At 36.7% G+C, this 22125-nt stretch overlaps 2 protein-coding genes and 1 long non-coding RNA gene across 4 annotated transcripts; 2 read left to right on the top strand and 1 right to left on the bottom strand.

The window, feature by feature from the left end:
* Nucleotides 1-44: 44 nt before the first annotated feature.
* LOC103509377 (histone deacetylase complex subunit SAP130) lies at nucleotides 45-14689 on the bottom strand. The gene is made up of 13 exons (XM_026823733.1): nucleotides 14686-14689; nucleotides 14150-14434; nucleotides 13359-13523; nucleotides 12772-12900; nucleotides 11567-11675; nucleotides 10798-10967; nucleotides 10092-10140; nucleotides 4948-5142; nucleotides 4433-4521; nucleotides 3642-3961; nucleotides 3250-3360; nucleotides 2208-2267; nucleotides 45-2040 (listed from the first exon to the last, which is right to left on the bottom strand). Exons 1-13 carry the CDS (start codon nucleotides 14687-14689, stop codon nucleotides 1951-1953), a joined length of 1776 nt encoding a protein of 591 aa, XP_026679534.1. The 3' UTR covers nucleotides 45-1950.
* A 2235-nt stretch (nucleotides 14690-16924) lies between these two features.
* LOC103509368 (histone-lysine N-methyltransferase NSD3) lies at nucleotides 16925-20269 on the top strand. 2 transcript variants are annotated; one of them, XM_008473978.3, is made up of 5 exons: nucleotides 16925-17060; nucleotides 17467-17589; nucleotides 17969-18315; nucleotides 18857-19006; nucleotides 19123-20269. In XM_008473978.3, the coding sequence occupies exons 2-5, from the start codon at nucleotides 17469-17471 to the stop codon at nucleotides 19354-19356; spliced, it is 852 nt and encodes a 283-aa protein (XP_008472200.1). In that variant the 5' UTR covers nucleotides 16925-17060; nucleotides 17467-17468; the 3' UTR covers nucleotides 19357-20269. The 2 variants fall into 2 exon arrangements, with proteins under 2 accessions (XP_008472200.1, XP_008472201.1); XM_008473979.3 differs by lacking the exon at nucleotides 16925-17060 and adding an exon at nucleotides 17136-17276.
* A 416-nt stretch (nucleotides 20270-20685) lies between these two features.
* LOC113467517 lies at nucleotides 20686-21471 on the top strand. The gene is made up of 2 exons (XR_003391572.1): nucleotides 20686-20769; nucleotides 20883-21471. It is a non-coding gene; the product is annotated as an uncharacterized LOC113467517 (long non-coding RNA).
* Nucleotides 21472-22125: the final 654 nt, after the last annotated feature.

Here is a 22125-nt window from a genome sequence, read left to right on the forward strand (position 1 = left end):
AGTCCTATTCCGATGTAAAAGTACCCAAAAAGTGCATTGGCGCACTCAGAATGTGTTAATTAAGATAAGAATCACGACAGCAAATAAATCAGTAAGAAGAGTAGAAACACTTCGGTTCTATCTGATAAACTAAAAAAGACCAAAAACTTGTTTTCCCTAATTTGTATACAAAATAAAATTTCTACGATCTAACATAACAATTTTTTTGTACTTTTCATAAAACTGATAAAATACACATTTTAAAAAATAGAGGTAAAAGGAAGTAATAAAATCCACTACCCCGTTGAGGTTAAAATAAACAAAATAACTCATTCAATGAGATTCTCATCGGTAATTTGTATAAAAATAAATAATTCTGTTCATTTCATAAATGAGAATTGACAATTCATTATTAATATTTTGAGTTGGTCCCTGGAACCGCTTTTGCGTCACTTCAGGGCATTATCTTATGCAAACCAATCAGGGAACGGACAACTTTTCCGCCCCGCTGGGATTCGAACCCAGCACCTCTGAGGACGAGTCAATTATCACACAGAGGCGGCAAATAACTCATTTCAAGAGCTAGGCTCCTGGAGTATTTTATACAGTTTAAAAGTTATGTTAAATCGAAATCCGAGATCATCGAGGTAAAAACAAAATAAATACAGAGAAGACAACCACAGTTTGATTGTCCGGTTCATTTGAGCCCTGCGCCATCTAGTGTCATCCTTTGCCTACTGATGGAAATCAACATTAACTATTGAAGAAAAATATTGCTAAACATGATTTTGATAGACGTGAACATTGCAAGGCTATAACGTCAACAAATGAGCGCTTATCGGATAAATATAAAAGGAAAGAAACAAAAATATGGCACATAAAGGAAGAGAAACAGGAAGAGAAAAATGACAGAGAGGAAGAGATTGAACGGTTTCAAGTTTGGAATCGACGATTTTGCATGGTCATTCCGCGATATCTCTACAACGGTAATGCCGATTTTGATAAAAATTTGCCAAAAATGTTTCACATTAGGACACACGAAAGAAGTTTGCTCAATAAATTTAGGGTCTAATCGGAGCTTTGGGGGGTCTAGATTGGCTTCAAGTGAGATCTAAAGTTCACTGAACCACCAATTTATGTAGGTACATATTTATTGACCCAAAGGAGGTCGAATTTTAAACTCGACAATTTTACATTCATTTTGTTATTCGACAGCTCTCGCAAGCTTAGCCCGATTTTATTAAGAAGAGTGGTAGCGCTCCGCCCCGCCAAGTCAAGAAAGTTTGACCGCGCTACTAGAGATAATCATTGGTAATTGATTTCATTGATGGTTGTACTGAAGTCATGACATGTACACATACAAACACACTTATTTCTGTAATCCCCAAAACAGAAATTGTACGTGGTACATGGTACCTACAAGATAAGGGTAACCGAAAGACTGAGAGGGCGAAATAGACAAACAAGAAAGGGCAATCTAAAATGGCTAAGGTCTCAACGAAAAAGAGGGTAATTTATACTAAAAAATAAATAAATATTAAATTATATCATTACTCTATGAACATATGAAATTCATATGAAAAAACCTTTTGTAGAAGGGAACGAAAAAAAAAAACATTTTTCCTACAATACACAAGAGGTATTTACAGAGATGCATTTTACAATGCAAGGGCAAGTGTACACGGATTACATTTTACAATTAGAAATACATAAAGTGAGCAAAACGTACAATACGTACATTATGTAAAAATAAAACCTCTGCACATTATACACTTATTCTTATTTCATGCAGATAATACGGTAAAAAAAAAAAAAGATTTATGGCTACCTTAATACCTATTTGTCTTCCATCTCAATAATTCTGGTAGGGGAAAAAAATCCAGAGATTTTTCAATTATACGTACAAGGGATGGCCATATTTACCACGAAAACCGTCTGTTCCAAGAGCTGGTCTCAAAAACTTGTATTTTTTCAATACTTGTCTTTCTTTTTGATCGTCCTCCTATTGCCATTCTTAGTGATGAGATCAGACACCGTATTCTTATGTTCGAATATCTTCATCTATACGTACAAGGGATGGCCATATTTACCACGAAAACCGTCTGTTCCAAGAGCTGGTCTCAAAAACTTGTATTTTTTTAATACTTGTCTTTCTTTTTGATCGTCCTCCTATTGCCATTCTTAGTGATGAGATCAGACACCGTATTCTTATGTTCGAATATCTTCATCAGATGACCATGCGCCTCTAGAAGTTGATCCTGTACTACGTTGTTCCTTTGAATGTTGCCCTGCGAATAGAATATGAGAAGGGATTAAGATTGATGTTTTGATGACAATAAACATTAAAATTTTATAAATATGTAATACCTAAGTACCGAAGAATGAGCTCGAAGAAAAATTATAGAATCGTAACATAAGAAAATAACTTTGACAACTTCACAGATGTATGGTAGGTCGAAAAAACGCATCAGAGGCACCCATCCAGATGAAAAAAAAAAAAAACAGGTTCGAACTCCTAGAAGTGTTGTTGATAAAATTTCAGACCTCAGCTTGGATTAAACACACGCCGCGCCTTGTTGATTACCAGGCGTGTGTCTTGAAAACTAGACTTTTTATTGACAGAATGAACGGAATTTTCAGTCTCACCCAACGAGAAAGTTAGAAGGTCTAGCAATACCTATGTATACTTTATTTAGTCTGCGAAAGTAAATGGACTTTTCAGTCCTATGGTGGCAGTACAAACGAGGCATATTCTGGTCTACATATAAACAAGCTATATTCTATTACACTTACCTTGATGAGTTCATTGACCCGGTTCACTTCTCTATCGCTAGAATCATACTTCTTCTCAAATGTTTCCAGTAAACAGGTCAGCTTGGAGGAGTGTTCCTTTTCAGACGTCGCCTGTGAAAAAAATGTTTACATTTTCATGAGATATATAGTCCGTGAGATGTAGGATGGCATATGGAAACGCAGCGAGGAGAAGTGAAATAGATGGGAAATGAGGGGAATCGCGGCTTGTGAACTAGAACCATTCATTATTCTCGTGCCATACTGAATTCGAGCGATGAAAAAATAACAGGTACACGCTATTGAAATCAGAAGTTATTAATAGTACACCAATATTGTTAGAAGGTTTAGTAATACCTATGTATACTTTATTTTTTATTTAGTCTGCGAAAGTAAATGGACTTTTCAGTCCTATGGTGGCAGTACAAACAAGGCATATTCTAGTCTACATATAAACAAGGTATATTCTATTGCACTTACCTTGATGAGTTCATTGACCCGGTTCACTTCTCTATCGCTAGAATCATACTTCTTCTCAAATGTCTCCAGTAGACAGGTCAGCTTGGAGGAGTGTTCCTTTTCAGACGTCGCCTGTGATAAAAGAATTTTTTTTTTACATTTTCATGAGATATATAGTCCGTGAGATGTAGAATGGCATATGGAAACGCAGCGAGGAGAAGTGAAATAGATGGGAAATGAGGGAAATCGCGGCTTGTGAACTAGAACCATTATTCTCGTGCCATACTGAATTCGAGCGATGAAAAAATAACAGAATTTGACCACTATAAGAGTAGTAGCCTAGTACTGAAGTTAAGGGACTTTTCAGTCCTATACTAGCAGTAATGTATAAACAAGCACTAATGTCCACTCACCATGTTTTCCATCTGGGTTCGCAAATGATAGATCTTCCATCCGTTCACCTTCTGCAGGATATGCTTCTGACTGGCTATGTCACTCAGGCTCGGTCTCCGCTCGTCTTTCGGCTTCACGTCCGAGTATCGCATGAAATGATGGTGTCGGGATTTCCAGCCCTGACGATAGCTGTGCAGGAGGGACACGTGAGGTTTCTTGCTAGCAGGGGAGGCGGGCGGGAGGGGGGTGGTGTGAGGGGGAGCAAGGGGGAGAGGGTGCCCCCCACTACCTACACCACTGCCGCTAACACCCGTGCTGCCATGGAGATCGCCACCGTTCTCTGAAAGGCGGGGTAAAATTTGATATTAGTATGTGATATTGTGTGTGCGTTTTTTTTTTTTTTTGTGGTTTGGGGTCGAGTGGATTGGAACACATTACATGCCTTCAGGCACACTTCATTCGTCAAGGGTTTAGGTTTTCCTTGTCATTGGGATCAATTTAATATGAAGAGGGAATTGTGGCACTGGTTCTTTCGTCCCGAAATCAAAGAGAGGAGGACAATATAGGAGAAAATCATCTAAGCCGTTTCGAGAATGAACCTTATCCATTTGGGATGATGGCCCCCGATATTGTCCCTACTGTTAAATTTATTGTGATACCTTACTTTTCATTGTATCCTACTGTGGATGTTCCAATAAAGAAAGTATTTGTCTCAAATAAGGAAAATAATAATGATGTATGTTCAAAGCAGGCGCGCTAACTTGTAAGCTAGCCCCAGGAGATATTAATTATGGAACATTACAACGCTTACCTTCTCTATGATGCTCACTCTTGATTTTCTCCTCCGTTATAAACTCCATGTCCTCCACCTCCATTTTCCTTTCCTGAAGATCTCCCGTCCTGAAATACCACGGATGTAAATAGGTTAATTCAATACTCCTACTAAGAGGTGTTAGACAATGTTAATTCAATATTCCTATTAAGTAAGTGGTGTCAGACAATCTTCATGCAATATTCATATTAAGAGGTGGTGTTAGACAAAATTCAATATTCCTTGAGACAAAACCATCGGGTTCAACAGGAAAAACCTTCTCATGCCCCGGGGCCAGAATTTGAAATTTAATTGGACTAGGAAATATACCATATACCTATATGATAAAATTGTTAATCTCCCCTTTACATAAAAAACATATACTGAAATATTATAACTTTTTGACATATGAGATAATGAGTAACAGTCAGTAGATTTTTTCACGTAAATAAGGTACCTAGAAAAGTACATAATACAGAGCCAGTCGAGGGAAAATAAAACCGGGTCCTACTTACAGGAGTTGTTTACGGGGTTTCTTCCTGGGGCTCATCTCGACGGGACAATTGCTCAGACTCAGGCCCGATATCAGCGCTGAGGTAGGAGGGTGAGGCATATTCGGTTCAGACTCGTGGGGCTCATGATGGGGCAGGGGCGGAGGTGCGGTGGGGTCCAGGGGGTCGATGGGCGGGGCCGAAGCAGTGGAGGAGCCCCATCATTGGAATCAATTTAATTTGAAGAGGGCATTGTGGCACTGGTTCTTTCGTCCCGAAATCAAAGAGAGGAGGACAATATAGGAGAAAATCATCTAAGCCGTTTCGAGAATGAACCTTATCCATTTGGGATGATGGCCCCCGATATTGTCCCTACTGTTAAATTTATTGTGATACCTTACTTGCTTTTAGATGGGAAGTCATGAGCAAAAGAGTACTATAAGGGGTTTAAAACAGCAAGTAAGGTGCATTAAAAACACAAGAGTTATAGATAGCCTAGGAAGAAAAAAGTGAAGACTCACTTGACATAGAAACTTGTTTGAACTTTTCATCAATTTCAAACACCTGCTGTTGTGTTCCATTGTTGGACATGTGAAATGAACCACTGGTACCATCCAGTATGCTTTTAGATAGGAAGTCATGAGCAAAAGTACTATAAGGGATTTAAAACAGCAAGTAAGGTGCATTAAAAACACAAGAGTTATAGATAGCATAGGAAAAAAAAGTGAAGACTCACTTGACACAGAAACTTGTTTGAACTTTTCATCAATTTCAAACACCTGCTGTTGTGTTCCATTGTTGGACATGTGAAATGAACCACTGGTACCATCCTCACTCATCTGAATATCTTCTGATGTGAGGACTTCAATTTCCTCACACACAATTTGATTGCCGTAAGTGAGTTCATCTTGTGTATCACAGGATTTACTGTCAGGTTCTAGATTGTCTTCAGTTTGACTATCGGTGGTGTGAGAGTTAGAGCTCTCATTCTCATCTGGACAGATGACTTTACCTGTAAGAAATTGTAGGCATTTAGACTACATCATGTGTAAGGGTCAAGGGCATTAAAGAATCTTTTGCCTACTGTCACCAAACAAGCAGGGCCCGTCCCTCCGGGAATTTTTCGATCTTGGGTAAAGAAAATCAGTATTTATGTACCTACCTATTTTATTTAATATTCAGTTTATTATTGAGCTCGGGAGTGAGAGTAGCACTGGTGGTGACGATGAAATCCCTGATATCACAATACAGCTGAACAGAAACATCTTCCACAGTAGAATCAAAAGAGTCAATAAACTCTAAATCAATTTTGAGGTCTTTACCCAGAGCGGCCAATTTTCTAGTTCTAGTTGTCATTTCCACACTCAGTGAAAGTGACCACAGGTAGTGAAAGGCAAAACACAAGTTTGATTTACATGCAAATGTAAAAAATGAGTTTTCGCGAGAACACTTTTGCCTAGCACAAAATGGATCACTTAAATGGATTGAGCACTGAAAATAACACCAGAAAGCACACTCTGAAAATTTTTAAAGACACTTTTAAATAGTTTTTAATCACTTTTAAAAAGGAGCAGAAATAAAACGTGTGTTCTTAACAAAGTCTCAAATTTGTGTTTTTGTGGGGGATGTATTTCACTCGGAAATGTTCAGAACTTACCAAAACATACCTAATGATGTTATTACGGTATTTTTCACTCGGAAATGTTCGGAACTTACCAAAACTTATCCCATGATGTTATTACGGTATTGGCACAAAAATTAGTCTGATGTTGGGCAGAAACCAAATCAAGCAGCAAAGCTGAATGACCACAGGGAAACCATAGCAAAATCCTGAAAAGCATGCACAAATGCTTGTATTCTACTATTCTACACACTATCCTTTTTGGTTATGAGACCCAGAAGAATGTGGACACAAAGAGAAAATAATTAACGTAAAAATCTTACCAAATTTTTTGTGGATGATTGGAGTTGAAGATCTTTCATTTTTGGGAGAGTGTGCAGTGATGTCCTCAATGGTGTTATGGGAGTTGATGTCATCTTCATCTTCATTGGTGCAATCCTCTACAGATTTCTCTAGACTTTGTTTCCTTTCAACAGTTGCTTTGTTAGCAGATTTCTGAACCTTCTTTTTTCTACCCATTTCATGTCTTATTGCTTCCTGGATTTAAACAGTGAATCAGAATATTTTTATCTCAATTTTTCATTTTCTTTAGAAAGTTTGAAAAAAAAAAAAAAAAAAAAAACTGATAGGTACTTCATACTGCCCACACACTTAAGTACCAATCAATAATGTAAAAGTAAAATATGGCATGTCTGGACCTATTGACAATACTTTTTCATAATAGGAAAGACCTGACCCATCCTAAAACTCCAGTCCTTTAGCCAGGTTTATACTTAATCATCAGTGCATTAGTCTGAGTACTCCCTTCAAATCGTAAGATGGTGTTCCTGTGACAAGAGCTTTCCTGAAGATAAAAGATTGACCTTACTGAGCTTCGAGACGTTCAAGAAATTTACTACCTACCTACTTTAAATGCATGAATAATCTTCAAGTGAACTTACCTGCTTTGACGATTAGAAACACTTGGTATCATTTCATGCAAGATTCAACCACACAATCACGAAAGCTAGGAGGCTGTTTTGCTAGCAAATCAGAGTGTAAACTGCAAAATCAGGACTTTAGAACTGAAATAGGCCTTACGAAAAGGTTCAGAATAAACATTTTAAGAATCAATTTTATCTCTCCATTTTTTAACTTTTCAACCTTTACAAATTTCATTACAATCTCTACAGCTCTTTGCTCTTGAACTCTTCGCCATTTGTCGTGTTTCGTGCGTTTGTTATTGGCATTCTATACGTAAGGATAAGGAGATAAGGATAATGGATTAAAATGAATTTCTGATTTTCAAATTTTCTGATACAGGTTTGAGGAAAATGGAACTTTCAACTTGCCTAAATTCAAAATTTTGACATTTCTTCAACTTTATCTACGGAAAATTAATTATTAATATCTTCTTTTCCTTTCTTTCAAAAAAGACTTGTCACTCGTTTCGTGTCAGTAGTGTTGTAAACGGATCTTTTCATGCCAATTGCGTGGCAGTCTATACTTTTGTTTACAAAAAAAGTTAAACATAACCTAGAACAGTTTCAAATGACTTGCATTTGAAATTTGAAAATTATATATTTGTAGAAGTTTTGCCGATTCATTTGATATTCCCTTCAACTTTCTGTCTAATTTTGATATTCTGATTTTATAACTTTCATCATGAGTAGCTCAAGATACGATCGTGCTATTACAGTTTTCTCCCCGGACGGACATTTGCTCCAAGTAGAATATGCCCAGGAAGCTGTCAGGAAGGGATCCACTGCCGTAAGTTTTCAGGTGGAAGTATACCTAGTATCTAGTTTTAGAAAAACTGGACTAAGGGTTCAGTCGACTATAAAAATCACTTTAAACAATTACCTAGTAATGACAAAAGAAATAATTTCCTTAAAAGTATCCCCCCTTCTCTCACAGGCTCAAAATTCAAAGCTGTCTATGCTAAGTAAGCCAATCAACAAAGTTGACACTCAACTGGTTAGTGTACATGGGTCAGTTTTGATAGTTACCTAATGTCATCTGGCATCTGGCTAACAGAATAAACCAGTCCCAAACAAAGGATTTTTGATGAATAAAAAAGTTAGATATTAACTAGGTACCTATAAATAATTCAAGCCAAGTTCTAATACTTAACTTTTTGTCCTTTCAATTTTAGGTTGGAGTCCGTGGTGAAAATGTAGTTGTACTTGGTGTTGAAAAGAAGTCGGTGCCTAAACTTCAGGAAGAAAGAACTGTACGGAAAATTTGTTCTTTAGATGATCATGTTGTTATGGCTTTTGCTGGTAAGAGTCTTTGTTTAATTGCATTAGTAGCTTTATGGTACAACGAAAAGGATAAAACCATATCTGTAATCTACTATGGGGGAAAGGTATGAAAACATTAATACCTAGTATCACTACAATCTGATGTACTGACAAATGAAATTCATAATGTCCCAAATTGAAGAACTTGAAAAGGATAAAACCATATCTGTAATCTACTATGAGGGAAAGGTATGAAAACATTAATACCTAGTATCACTACAATCTGATGTACTGACAAATGAAATTCAAAATGTCCCAAATTGAAGAACTAATAACTTGAATCAATTCAGAGATACGAAAGTTGAACTTTGCACTCTAAGAACAATAATTGTACACAATGTATGTTACTATCGCAAGTTGAATTTCTAAATATTGATACAGTTCAAATTTAAAACTAAATGAAAACTTTTTCTAAAATGTTATTTGATTTTTTTCCTTCCAAGCTTCTCGCGTCCTTTTTAGAGATTTAAAACATGGCAGTACTATGCACGGTTCAGAACTCCAGTGCTCTAGCAACTGAGCTTTTTCTTAGACCCCCAAGAGATTTGGGTATCAGAGCATTGTGAGCTTAGTAAATCGCTATAAATTGGGACTGATACTAAAGAAGGATCGAGCTAAATATTGTATCTGAGTCGATTCAGGATTGAACTTGATCTAGAGTCTAGAGAAATTCCGAGGTGGTAAGTCTCAGGCTTACTCTACGACTCTACCCTCTTTTTTTCTCTCGACACATTTGTACTTTTCAACACTCCAAAACAGCGGTAATAAATAATCTGGCATAGAACTTAGGACCGGGGAAAATTCGAAAAAAGCTATTACATAAAAGGTCATTTTTCGTATAAATAATAATTCTTATCAAATGTACAGACCTTTGTATTTACTAGTATTTCTTTTGTTCAAACATTTATGTACAACACGGGCAATATTAATTTCATTTAGACCCCTAAAATTAGTACACATGTCGCATTGTAAATTAAAATGTATAAAGGTTACCTATTGGATATTTTACAAATAACTATCCGTGATACTAGAAACAAAAACTATAAAAATCAATAATGATCAAAAAATCCAATGACATAAAGTAACAAAGTGTTTCCAATCTTTTCATTGTTGTTTTCCTAACTCGATAAGTTTATGAACAGCTAGAAGAAAACGTAGCTTTTCTTGTCGTTCTTTTTTCCTCTGAATGTGTTAATTAAGATAAGAATCACGACAGCAAATAAATCAGTAAGAAGAGTAGAAACACTTCGGTTCTATCTGATTACCCGCTACTACTTGTGCTACTCGATGAGGACTGCGAGGAACTGCCACCACCTGTACAATATGGAGTTTTCAATTTAACAAACGATTAGGAGTGGGCTTTTTGTTATACATGAAAAGCCCACTCCGAAGCTTAGGTGTAGGGGCAAACATCCCTTTAGGATGGGTTAAACTTCTACGAACTGCCACCACCTGTACAATTCTGAGTTTTAAGAACGATTAGTCTGGTGGTAACGCACTCTCTTGTCATGTAGAATGACATGATACGACACAGACCAGACGAGTTTTTTCATTGCTACGAAAGAAAAACGGCGCTGACTGAAAAAAAAAAAAAAAAAAAAAAAAAACCAAAAGCCGGCCGAAATGCCCCCAACCGCTCCCCCGATGACAAAAAAAAAAAAAAAAAAAAAAAAAAACACCAAAAGGCGGCCGAAATGCCGCCAACCGCTGCACCGATCTTAAATAAAAGTATCATCTTGCATCCTTGTCAACTACATACCTACCACATTTCAAATCTCTAGCTCTTACAGTTCCTGAGATATTTTGTTTACAGACAGACACACAGACGGACCAATGGCTGAAATTTTGGATTTAGGCTCTAGGGACCTCAAAAGGTGTTTTGGCACTAAAAACTGACCATCGAAAATTTCACAAGATTACATTACTTTCCTTGCTATGGGATAAGGAAAGTATAAATAATTGTATTCTTACCAGAGTCAGGTCGTTTGGGAGGTGACGAAGGTGAGGGTGGTAGGTTAGATGCATTGATAGCGGTATTGTTGATCGAGGCTATCAGATTGGCACTGATACTACATGCAGTACTACTGGGAGGTGCGTTCAGCATGGGCGTCAGGTTCTTTTGAGCTTTCATTGGGACCGACCTGAGAGAAGGGAAAATGCGATAAGTTGATTAATTGACTGATTGATTGCTTGATTGAAATAGTTAACTAAATATCTGTAGTATTGTATGTATCTAAATGTAAAATAACTTGAATTCTTCTTCTTCTTCCTAGCGTTTTCCTGTTGAAATAGGGTCGGCGTTTCTTGTCAGTCTCTTCCAGGCAGCCCTATTGTGTACGTAAATGTATGTATGTTACAATATTGTTGCAAATGTCGAGATCTTTGACCACTAGGTCATTTTTTTCTCCCGCATCCCAATATTTCCCTACAATGTCATTGCTGGCTTTAAAGGCAGGACAGAAGTTTAGGTGTGAAGAGTTTATTTATTTATTTATTTATTAATATTCCGATGGGGGCTACCCATTTTTTACAATAATCCCTAATTTCTTAACAATACATGTAAAAGAAAATATAAAATTATGTTGTAAAAAAAGGATTAAAATTTAAAGATCATAGGGGCATTCAAGGAAAATAAAGGACAGATAGGAGAGTACGTAAATTATTTGTGGTAAAGTAGAGCCGGGAACCGGGAACCTTGGGGCGTGCAAGCCTAGTATGTATCAAATAAAAATCAACTTACGGGTCAATTTCTCGTTTTCGCAATATACTGGGTCGGGGTGACGCATTGGGTTTGTTGACTGTAGAGGAAGATATTGAGCCTTGGACACTGGGAGATTCATCACCAGACCCTGTAAACATAAAACATCAACGGCTAAGCTTAGGACGCGTAGCATGAAAATACGCGAGGCAAGTAGCCTTACCTTTTCGATAGAAGGAACAAACAACGGAGGTCTTATCGTCCCAAATTTGAAGAGGAAGGAGAACGGGATAGGAGAAAGCCCGCAATTCCGAGAACCTAATCTGTTTAGGCTGGCATCTCTAAAACTTTACAGAATAGAACAGTTGCGCTTACGTGGGTGAAGGTTCTAAGTCATAGAGCAGGAAAAATGAGGACCAACGGAATTTTTCTTTTTCTCCTACGACTTCTAGATACCGAGATAAAACGATTTAAAAAATACCGGTAAATCGTGAACTTTGACGTCACGGCATACGCTCCTGTAGGCGATGACGTCACATCAAATGTCCCAAGCAAAGCTCCCTCGCAGGCAAAGCATTAATGTGTTTGTGCGCATACGTATCTGCGCAGTTCTTTCTGCTCCTCCGCTAGCGCACTTGCATAGTGGCGCTACCTAACGGACGAAAAAACAACTGCGTAAAGTCTGACGTCACACATATTTGAACTCTTTCATTAGAACGGAAAATAAACATTGAATTTTCGACATTTTACAGTTATTTTTTCGGAGTTTTGACCTCAGATTTGGATTTTCCCCAACTTTTTACATAGGAATCGACCATTTATTCATATTTTTTACCCATTTGCATTCCGAGAATCTAATCTGTTTAGGCTGGCATCTCTAAAACCTTACTGAATTTAAAAATTGCCATCCGTTCAAAAGTTATGATGGGGAGGCCACCTTCAACCCATAAAATAAACAAGTAGACTGCTGGGGCAGACTTTTTAGTCAAATTCTAACAGGAGAAACAAGGTATGTATATTCTATTCCTATTCTATTACAGTAGAACCTCGATTATTTCAACCCCAAAATCAGTTTAAAAGAGGGTACCTATTTATTAATCATTTTGTTCTTTTCTATCTAAATTTTGCCCCCTTTTCCATTGTTTTATACGGAACTTCGATTATTTTAACTACCCTAGGTCCCAATTAGTTGAAATAATTGAGGTTCTACTGTACGTGAACCATACTGTATAGGCTACAAAGCTTACCTTCACATGACACGGGTACGAAGGTCGTGGCTCCACCATGAAGCGAGGATTGACGAGATATAGCCTCGTGTATGATCGGAACTGGAGCCGAAGCAGAGATCGGATTGAATCGGGTAACTCCGGTGGGACCTGAAAAAAAAGTCATAAATGTAATTTTCCTGGTTTCAAAATTTTCCTCAGCATTTTTCAAGGGGTACACAGCTTCCTTGGCTTGGAAGGACTTTTTTTGTCTTTCTCTCCAGAGGTTTAATAGAGGGAACTGTAACTACTGAGGTCTTATCGTCCCGAAATCGAAGAGGAGGACAGGATAGAAAAAAGCCAGCCGTTCCGAGAACGAATCTAATCAGTTTACGATAAAGTTCGACAGTCGAATCAAAGCCGCAAAGGACAAAATGCCCCTACTTAAATAATATCAGTTAACTTTTGAACTCCTCTTTATCCGATACAGAGCATTTAATATTTTAAATTGCTCCATGGATAAAGAGTAAGCCATTTGTATTACTTATTCATATTGAGATGATTTGTGTTTATGTATGTTGATAAATAAATGGTTATACATTGAAAAAAAAAAAAAAAAAACTGTTTACCTGTAGTGACTATGGCCGAGCTCCCACTATTCACACCACCAGAAGAGGAAGTAATAAGATGGGGGCCAGATATCCGTGATGCTACAAGCACACTCGGTTGGGGACCGGGGTATCTGTTAGTAGGGAGGGAGAAATGTGAGAGGCCGCCACCCACACCACGGGGAGCTGTGAAAATGAAATAGGGAAGCACATAATTATAAAATGAAGGTAAAACTGATGTGTCCACACATAGTCTACGCCATCAATCGATGAGGTGAATCTATGTTGTCGAGGCAGTGTACGTTCTCAGGTTACGTCGATCGACGGTGTCGACTATGTTTGGACACACCTTTATGAGAACTAGTTGAAAAGAGAGTCATGAATGAGCCCAAGCAGTTTGGGCTTGTATGCCTAGAGGCTGGGGTTCAAAACGATGTCGGGACATTAAAATTTACTAGCATCAGTTTTAGGTGCATATCACCGAAAGTTTAAAAAAAAAAAACTCGCCTTTCAACGTACAAGACCCAATGGGGCCGCTAGATTCTGGCACAGTTTTTGAGTTTTACCGACCCCGAAAAATCTCAACAAAATTTTTAAATGTTGAATATATTTGCCAAATGTAATCACTGTAATCAGTAATCAAAATTGAACAGAATTTTCAAGTTTTATTTTTCTTTCTTCTTCTTTTAGGCGCTTTAACACTCTAATGTCGTTCGCGCTGACCCCAATTTATCGAGTTTTTGTATGACCAAAAAAACAACTTATATCAAAATGGCTCGCGTTAAATCTCAAACCTCTCTTCGATCACTCACCTGATATGATGGTAGACGTCTGATTGGGTCTCGGTGGATGGTTGAGTGAGGTAACAGGGGCGAAACTACTGGGGTGCCGCACACCCATAGGCGGGGCACCTGTTATAATAGGGGCACTTGTACTAGGCGCGCCTGTACTGGGGGGCCCCGTGCTATTGGGGGGCAAGGTGTAGCCCCCTATTGAGGGGGAGGAAGAGGGAGGATGAGATACAGAGGGTGAGGAGGAGTTTGGTGTTTCGTAATAGTAGGAGGTGTTCGAGGTGGTGGGCGTGAAACTCGATGAATCTGAAAGAGAGAAAAAATCGGGAATTTGGATTAAAAAACATGTTATTATTACAAGAATATGAAGAAAAATTCATTACTTCATTAGCATATCCTGTTAGCATCATTAGCAATATTAGTAAATCCTACGAAGTTTCAAATGAAAAGTTAGTTACAAGATTTGAACCATACAAATAATAATAAAAAAGGAAAAATTAAAATTTCTCGTTAAATTTTGGGCTCAATGGGACTTACATGTGCCGAGTAAGACAGGCTCATTTTATTAGGGCACAGTTAGTACCTGCTGTGCTTTATCACAACTGCAGAAATTACTATTAAGTGCCTCTTTTGAAATCAATTTCCATATTTCAATAATCTTTTTACACTGGTCAACCTTATTGTGTCTCCACTGGTTATTTATTTATTATGTTAAGGCGGTCTCTTTCTGATCCCTTATGTGCTGCATCCATTTTAGTTTAGGACTATTGCACTGCCTTTACATATGGTTATTGGCTCTCCCCCATTTCACTGGTTGCTATTTGATTAAGGTAGCTATTCAATTGTCCTCACAAGGCTGATTGTACCCCAAACTTAACATTTTAATATTGATTTTATAGAGGTAAGTAATGAAGGTAGATAATTTACTGGGGATAAGAGTTGTTGTTTTCAAAAGTCGGGAACTTAACCATTAGGTCATTTTTCCACTATAGATAAAAAAAAAAACATACAACAACAAAACTTACTAGGTTTTCCTCCAGCATTCTGTATGGTGAGAGGAACAGTATTTATACTAGATGATACAGGTTAATATTGATTTTATAGAGGTAAGTAATGAAGGTAGATAATTTACTGGGGATAAGAGTTGTTGTTTTCAAATGTCGGGAACTTAACCATTAGGTCATTTTTCCACTGTAGATAAAAAAAACATACAACAACAAAACTTACTAGGTTTTCCTCCAGCATTCTGTATGGTGAGAGGAACAGTATTTATACTAGATGATACAGTTTATTAGGGGGAGGAGGCTCAGCCCTATCTAAATACGGTAAGAGCCCTTTTCTAAAGTTCACTGATACCTCTAGTATAAAAAAAAGTACGAACCTGCCTCGGTGGCGTAGTGGTCAAGACGCTCGCCTGGTAAACAGGAGGGCGTGGGTTCGAACCCAGCCGAGGCATGGAATTTTATCGATGATACAGGAGCTGCTATGAATCTTGGAGACATAGTTGATGTTACATTCCTTAAGGAAGTTATCTGTAAATCAAACAAGTAAATATCATAATTATTATTTTATGGATGCATGTTTTCTTCTTCTTCTCCTTTCTATTAGGTGCCTTATCAAAGTGTGACACCTTATTAAGGTCAAGTTCTATGGAAGTTGACACAAATGTTTATAAAGAAAGCTAACCTATTTCATGAGACCTTGAAGGAAATATCTCCTATCAGTGCTTGAAAATTGAAGAGAAAAACATGCCAAATACTTACTGGAACCGTTTTTGCTGGCTCAGTCTTCATGACAATATTGAGGTGCTCCTGTCTGTTTGCAAAACCCTGCTTGCAGCAATATCTGCCAACTGGCTCTTCTAGGTTTACATTATTTTATCCAAAGGACTTCGCCTTACAAACTTATTTCTTTAATTTGATTCAAAGTTTCCAAATGTCTTGGGAAATGCACTACCTATAACCAATATCTGCCAACTGGCTCTTCTAGGTTTACATTTTATCCAAAGGACTTCGCCTTACAAACTTATTTCTTTAATTTGATTCAAAGTTTCCAAATGTCTTGGGAAATGCACTACCTATAAATAATTACAAAAAATCATGAACTTTTCATTTTTAACAACTTGGTCCATAAATTTTGTTTGAAACAAATAACTAAGCTTCTCAACATTCTATTCAGAATTTAAAAGCACACATGGAAAAATACACCTTCCTACTAATCAAAAGCACAGGCGAACTACTGTTAAGTCCATTACCAATTTAATTAAAGCTCTTTATAAATCCTTTGATTACCTATGGATATTTTAAAGTTTTCACACGAAAAATTTTAGTTCGAGAACGTTTACAACCAGCAACCAGCGAAATCGAACCAAAACAGTTTTCCTACTCTTGCACCTCAACAGCATCAAATCGACCAATCAAAACGTTTCCAACATTCCAGCTGATTCAACATGAGAGGGGAAGTGTGCTAGCTTCACGGCTGTAAAGAGCCCCTTCCCACTTGTCGTTGACGTCGCCCGCCGCCGGGCAGCCGCCACCATTCTTTTCTGGTCGTGTTTCAGGTTTCAACCATACTTGAATGTGGACAGGCACCTGAAAAAAATCTGTTTGACCTCACGAAAAGTTGTAACAGTTCTTGAGAAAAATATTTCAACAAAAATCTTTCCTTCTCAACGCTCAACGATAATGATTTTTGTGAACGGTTCTTAAAATGCAGTATGGCAGTCTATTTCCCCTCTTGAGATAAATCCCTACCATTTTACAAACCAAAATACACTTTAACCCTTTGATACCCAAAAGGCGGCACAAGTTCACAAGGTAGTAACGAAAATAAAAATACCAAAGCGTCGTAATTTTTATTATCCCGTTTGATTGTTATCTCTTGTTGAAATTATCAGTTATATTGCAAATCTAAAAGGTCCATTGGTTACCAGGTAAGTGCTCTAGCTACTAATCGTAAAAAATGATTTGCCTAGATCACTGGATGGCTACACTCTTCCCTTCCAAAACCGTTAAATTTTCGCTCCAAAACTTTATCATTGGTTGTTAAATGATTGAACAGTGTTTACTTTAAAACACTAGAAACAGATTATGGTATTTCTGTGAAACACTACAATCTCGATAAATAAAATTTATCACACCTATCTTTGGTAAGCACCTTTTATTGAGAAGTAACAGAAGAGATTTAATTCTACCCCTGGATTTTGTTCTTGAGATATCTAGCTGCTGATAGGAAGTTCAACAGTCACCTTTAGCTTGATCAGTATATTCTCCGAGCTTTGGCTTACATATTTGTTGATATAGATTACTTCATATTCTTTCCATTTTGTTTGTTTCCAGTCATGGCCAAATCAAGTACAGATTTCTCTGTCGGGGACTTGATGTGGGCCAAAATAGGATCATACCCTTACTGGCCTTGTATCATTTCAACCAGTCCTGGCACTCAGAACTATCAAAAACCTGGTAAGCTGAAAAACTAGCCTCATGTTGATGGGCATTTCAGACTTCTACACAAAAAAATGCATGTAAAATGTGGGAGGAAAATGGTAATAAAGTCAGAATGGAACTGTAGACTGCTGGTGTCAAATGGTAATGCCAGATACAAATAGAAAGTGCTGCTGCTCCAGCCTAATAAACCATTGACGGACCTATACACATATTGAATGATGGGTTGTATTTGAGATAGGTTTGAAAAATGACTCTCAGCATATTTGTACTCTTTTTTTTTTATTCACATCAACCAATGCTTGTATATTCTGGTACATGACCATAAAAAGGTCAACAAGTCCAGTTCATCCAGTGGTTGATACAATATCTAATAAATCTTTCTAATGTGTTTCAGCAAAAAAAGGTTCTTTGGTGCATGTTCACTTTTTTGGGGACAATGGAAAGCACAGTTGGGTGTCATCGTCTGCATTGATGGACTTTAAAGGCCTTGAAGAATTCAACAAATTGAAATTCAAATCCGGAGACACCACTAAGCCTCAGCCAGGGTTCAACGTGAAAAGTAATCTGAAATCAGCATGGGATGATGCAGTAAAAGAAATTGAGAGTGTTCAGAAGAAAGAGAGTTCGAAAAGACTTGATGCATACTATGCACTCTACCCTTTGAAAATGTTGAGCAGTAGCAGTGGTGGTTCTAGCAAGAGAAAAAGTGTTTCTTCTGACGAGGAAGTTCCAGCTAAAATTGTAAGTTCATAAGTTCACTATCCAATAGCAAAGCTTAGGTGGAGATACCAAGATAGAAAAATAAATAAGTAAAAAAAGTTTTTCTATTTCAATATAATAATAGTGCTTATTTATACTGCTCGCATAGGACTGAAAAGTCCCTTTACTCCAGCAGTAGGCTACTACTATTATTGTGGTCAAATTCTCAAATTATATTGAGGATAAAATTCCATACCTCAGCTGGGATTGAACCCACGCCCTCCTGTTTACCAGGAAAAGAAGAGAATTAAGTAAATTTTGGGAGAGAGAAATTTTGGGAGAGCAGAAAGTAGATTGGTAGAGAGGAAACTAATATTGTATGTGGGTCACTTAGTCAGAGAGGCAAGAAATTATATTGTTTCCTAACAACCAGTTATACAATACATACCTTGTCTGGAGTACCATACAGTTGTTTTTTATAGTTGTACTGTATACTTATAATTATTCTTGGTAGTTTTACTATTTTCAAGGCTCTGGCCTTAATTTGTTTCTTGCTGACATTTTATTCATTTTGTTTGTCCAGGTTAAGTCTGCTCCCCCAAAGAAAGCCATCAAAGCAGCTGTAGCTGAATCATTGCAAAATGGTGATACAGAAGAGGAAGAGAGCAAGTCTGCGAAAGAAGTTGAAGAACCCAAACCTGATCCAGCCCCAGTTCCTACCAAGTCCAAGAAGGTAAAAAAAAACTTATTGTTGATTTAAAGTGCTATACTGTAAAATGTAGATAATATGAACTGTGATAATGAAAAAAGGTATTCCTGACAAACTAAGTTTTGCTTTTCCACTTTCAGGAACCAAAGTCCAAGAAAGCAGCTGCCTCTGAACCAAAAAAGCAGGACACCCCTGAACCCAAGGAACCTGAAGAAGAGCCAATTGACTACAAACCAATTGTCAGCAAAATCCAAGAAACCCTACAGACCATCATCAGTAACAAGAAACAATTATCACTAGCAAAAAGTTTAATACAGAAAATCGCAGAGCTAGGTGTGAATAACCAACTGACGGACAAAACTGATGTGAAATAATGAAGCAATTGTGTTTCCTTATTGACAAATGAAAGTTGATTTGGAATTATGTTAATTCCAATGTGTGCATATAGTTTGTGATTTATGCACTCTCTGATTTTTAGAATTTCTTCAGTTCTATTTGACTACCTACTCTTTGACATTTCTTTCCTTGTGATTTTGTATCAAGATAGTATGGCATTATTTTAGTGAACACGTCAGAGGTCTGGGACCACAGTTTCTTCTAGAGACGATCTCGCATCTCATTGGTCGACTGTTTGTTTTTTAAGGCCACCAATCAGGTATGAGATCCTATGTTTAAATATTTATTTCTACTAGCAGAATGATTGTAGTCCCCAACCTGAACGTGAAATTTTTTTTCTCCCCTAGGGTTCTTTTTAAATTCTTTTTCTTTAGAAAGAAGATGATTTATAAAATCGTGGCGACTGTCTTCTTATTTCATTCATACTTTTGATTACTCCAATGACAGTATTACTTCTTAATGTTAAGATTTTTATTTTGTTTCAAATTAAAGAAAAGTTATTATGTTGAGGTCAAATTCCATTGTCACTTTTGGTTAGTTTAAACAATTAAAATAGAAAATTTCCGATGATGTTCTCTGTTTAATGTGCCTTGGTGGCTAAATGATCAAAGGTTTAGCCTAGTCAAGAAGAGGGTGCAGGTTCAATCCCAGCCGAGGCAAGGAATTCTATCACTATTTGAAATTTTTACTACAAAATTGAACTCCAAGAATCAAGTGGTAGATACCTTGAGCAAAAACCATGTCTAGTGTGTTACCTTCCATTAAAGAGACCATTATTTATTTAAACTAACCAAAATGACTGTGGAATGGAGCGTTTGAAAGAATATTTTAATTGTTTTTTGTGAGCAAAGAAAGTTCAATTGAGAACTCCGTTAGAACAAACAATGTTCCTTAGGTTTTACTTGACGTCCCCTAGTGTATTATTTTCATTTCCATTATTATCATTTGTTTGAAAGAATATTTTAATTGTTTTTTGTGAGCAAAGAAAAAAATTGTTTAATTGAGAACTCCGTTAGAACAAACAATGTTCCTTAGGTTTTACTTGACGTCCCCTAGTGTATTATTTTCATTTCCATTATTATCATTCTCTCATTCAGACCCAGTTAAATTTGTTAAGTTTGCTACTGGGGTCAGATTTCCAGCGCGCAGGTAATCAGCGTCAACCTGCGTAGATAGGTTTCAAAAATAAACACAGGTAAATTTATGGCTGGGTCCCAGCCTGAACCAGCGCGACTTCGAGTTTACCGTATTCAATCTCATTTAATCGTATTTTATAAGTTTCCATTTATTGGTTTTTCAGAACAATTCTCTCAATCAAATCAACAAAATGGTATACCCATCCGTAAAAGCCGGAGCTTGTGCCATTTTGAAATCGGAATGACCAATAATAGGTACGAACCTTGCAAAGAAGTTTGATTATATGTATGTATTTATTTTTGGTGTTACCAGCGCGCTGGTAATATGACTCCTCCAGTATTTTTGAAATGGGAATGACCAATAAAAGGTACGAACCTTGCAAAGAAGTTTGATTATATGTATGTATTTATTTTTGGTGTTACCAGCGCGCTGGTAATATGACTCCTCCAGTATTACATACTGGGTCCGGATAAGCTACATTATCACCCCTCCCCACATTAGATTAGTTATTAAGATTTCACGTTTACAAATTTTAATATTTAGGTTTTTATGTTGTCATGATAGTTTGATGATTATGAAAACTTGTGTATCCTGTACGTTTTAAGAGATCAAGCTTCCTGAATATCGCACATCTAATGGAATAACGTAACTTCCCCTTTTCGAAAAAAAAAGGAGTTACGTTATTCCATTGAATATGCGATATGTCCGAAAATCAAACAATTTTTACTTTTTTTTAACCGCTTCATGTTTTTACTTTCTTTTGCTGATTTGTTTTATTGTAAGTAATTCACTTTCCTTTTGCAGAATCACATGGCTTTTTGTTTCTGCACTGAAAACTTCCAAGTATTTTATTCTATGTATCTTCAACTTCATGATGGCATACATAACTTATTAAGTTCTTAGATTTAAATCAATCTAATGTTAAGAAAAATATCTCATTAAAATATTATGTAGCAATAGGTATTAATTTTTTATTTATTTTTTGTTTGTACGTAAGTGAAAAAAGTTTACTTTATATTTTTACTTTCCTTTGTACCTACTATCCCTTACATATTCGATTACATTATACTAAATGAATAATTTTATTTACTCGTAATTCCCCAACACATTTGTTTTATTATAATAAGACCAAAATAACACTTGGTAAAACTTTCAATACTATTAATAAATAAAAAAAACTCTTGACTTTTAGTTTTACAAATTTAATATATTTTATCTATACGCGTATTTCGGGTGTTACCCCATTCTCTCTCTCTCTCTCTCTCTCTCTCTCTCTCTCTCTCTCTCTCTCTCTCTTTATATACACCTATCTCCCTTTCTCCGCCCCTAAATCAATCATACTTTCCATTTTCTTCTTTCCTCTACTTATTTTGTTATTTATATTTATTATTTTTTTTTTACTTTTATTTTGTTATTCTTCTAGTGTCTATAATGTAATAGGGTGTTGCCATTATACTTTGTCAATTACCTGTATTGTATGCACTTTAAAATAAATAAATTCAAATTCAAATATTTAATTCAATTCTTTCGGGTAACACCCGAAATACGCGTATAGATAAATATATTAAATTTGTAAAACTAAAAGTCAAGAGTTTTTTATTTATTAATAC

Source organism: Diaphorina citri, unplaced genomic scaffold (genome assembly GCF_000475195.1).
Source record: "Diaphorina citri unplaced genomic scaffold, Diaci psyllid genome assembly version 1.1 scaffold493, whole genome shotgun sequence".
Taxonomy (NCBI): domain Eukaryota; kingdom Metazoa; phylum Arthropoda; class Insecta; order Hemiptera; family Psyllidae; genus Diaphorina; species Diaphorina citri.

What these genes read in the sequence shown, in the direction of transcription:
- LOC103509368 (XM_008473978.3), top strand. Translation starts at nt 17,469, where the DNA reads ATGGCCAAATCAAGTACAGATTTCTCTGTCGGGGACTTGATGTGGGCC. An exon ending in AGGAAGTTCCAGCTAAAATT is followed by an intron (nt 18,316 to 18,856) that starts GTAAGTTCATAA and finishes TTGTTTGTCCAG; the next exon opens with GTTAAGTCTGCTCCCCCAAA. An exon ending in TTCCTACCAAGTCCAAGAAG is followed by an intron (nt 19,007 to 19,122) that starts GTAAAAAAAAAC and finishes TTCCACTTTCAG; the next exon opens with GAACCAAAGTCCAAGAAAGC.
- LOC103509377 (XM_026823733.1), bottom strand. An exon ending in CGAAAACGAGAAATTGACCC is followed by an intron (nt 10,968 to 11,566) that starts GTAAGTTGATTT and finishes CCCTTCTCTCAG; the next exon opens with GTCGGTCCCAATGAAAGCTC. An exon ending in AGTAGCACAAGTAGTAGCGG is followed by an intron (nt 5,143 to 10,091) that starts GTAATCAGATAG and finishes ATTCCAATGATG; the next exon opens with GGGCTCCTCCACTGCTTCGG.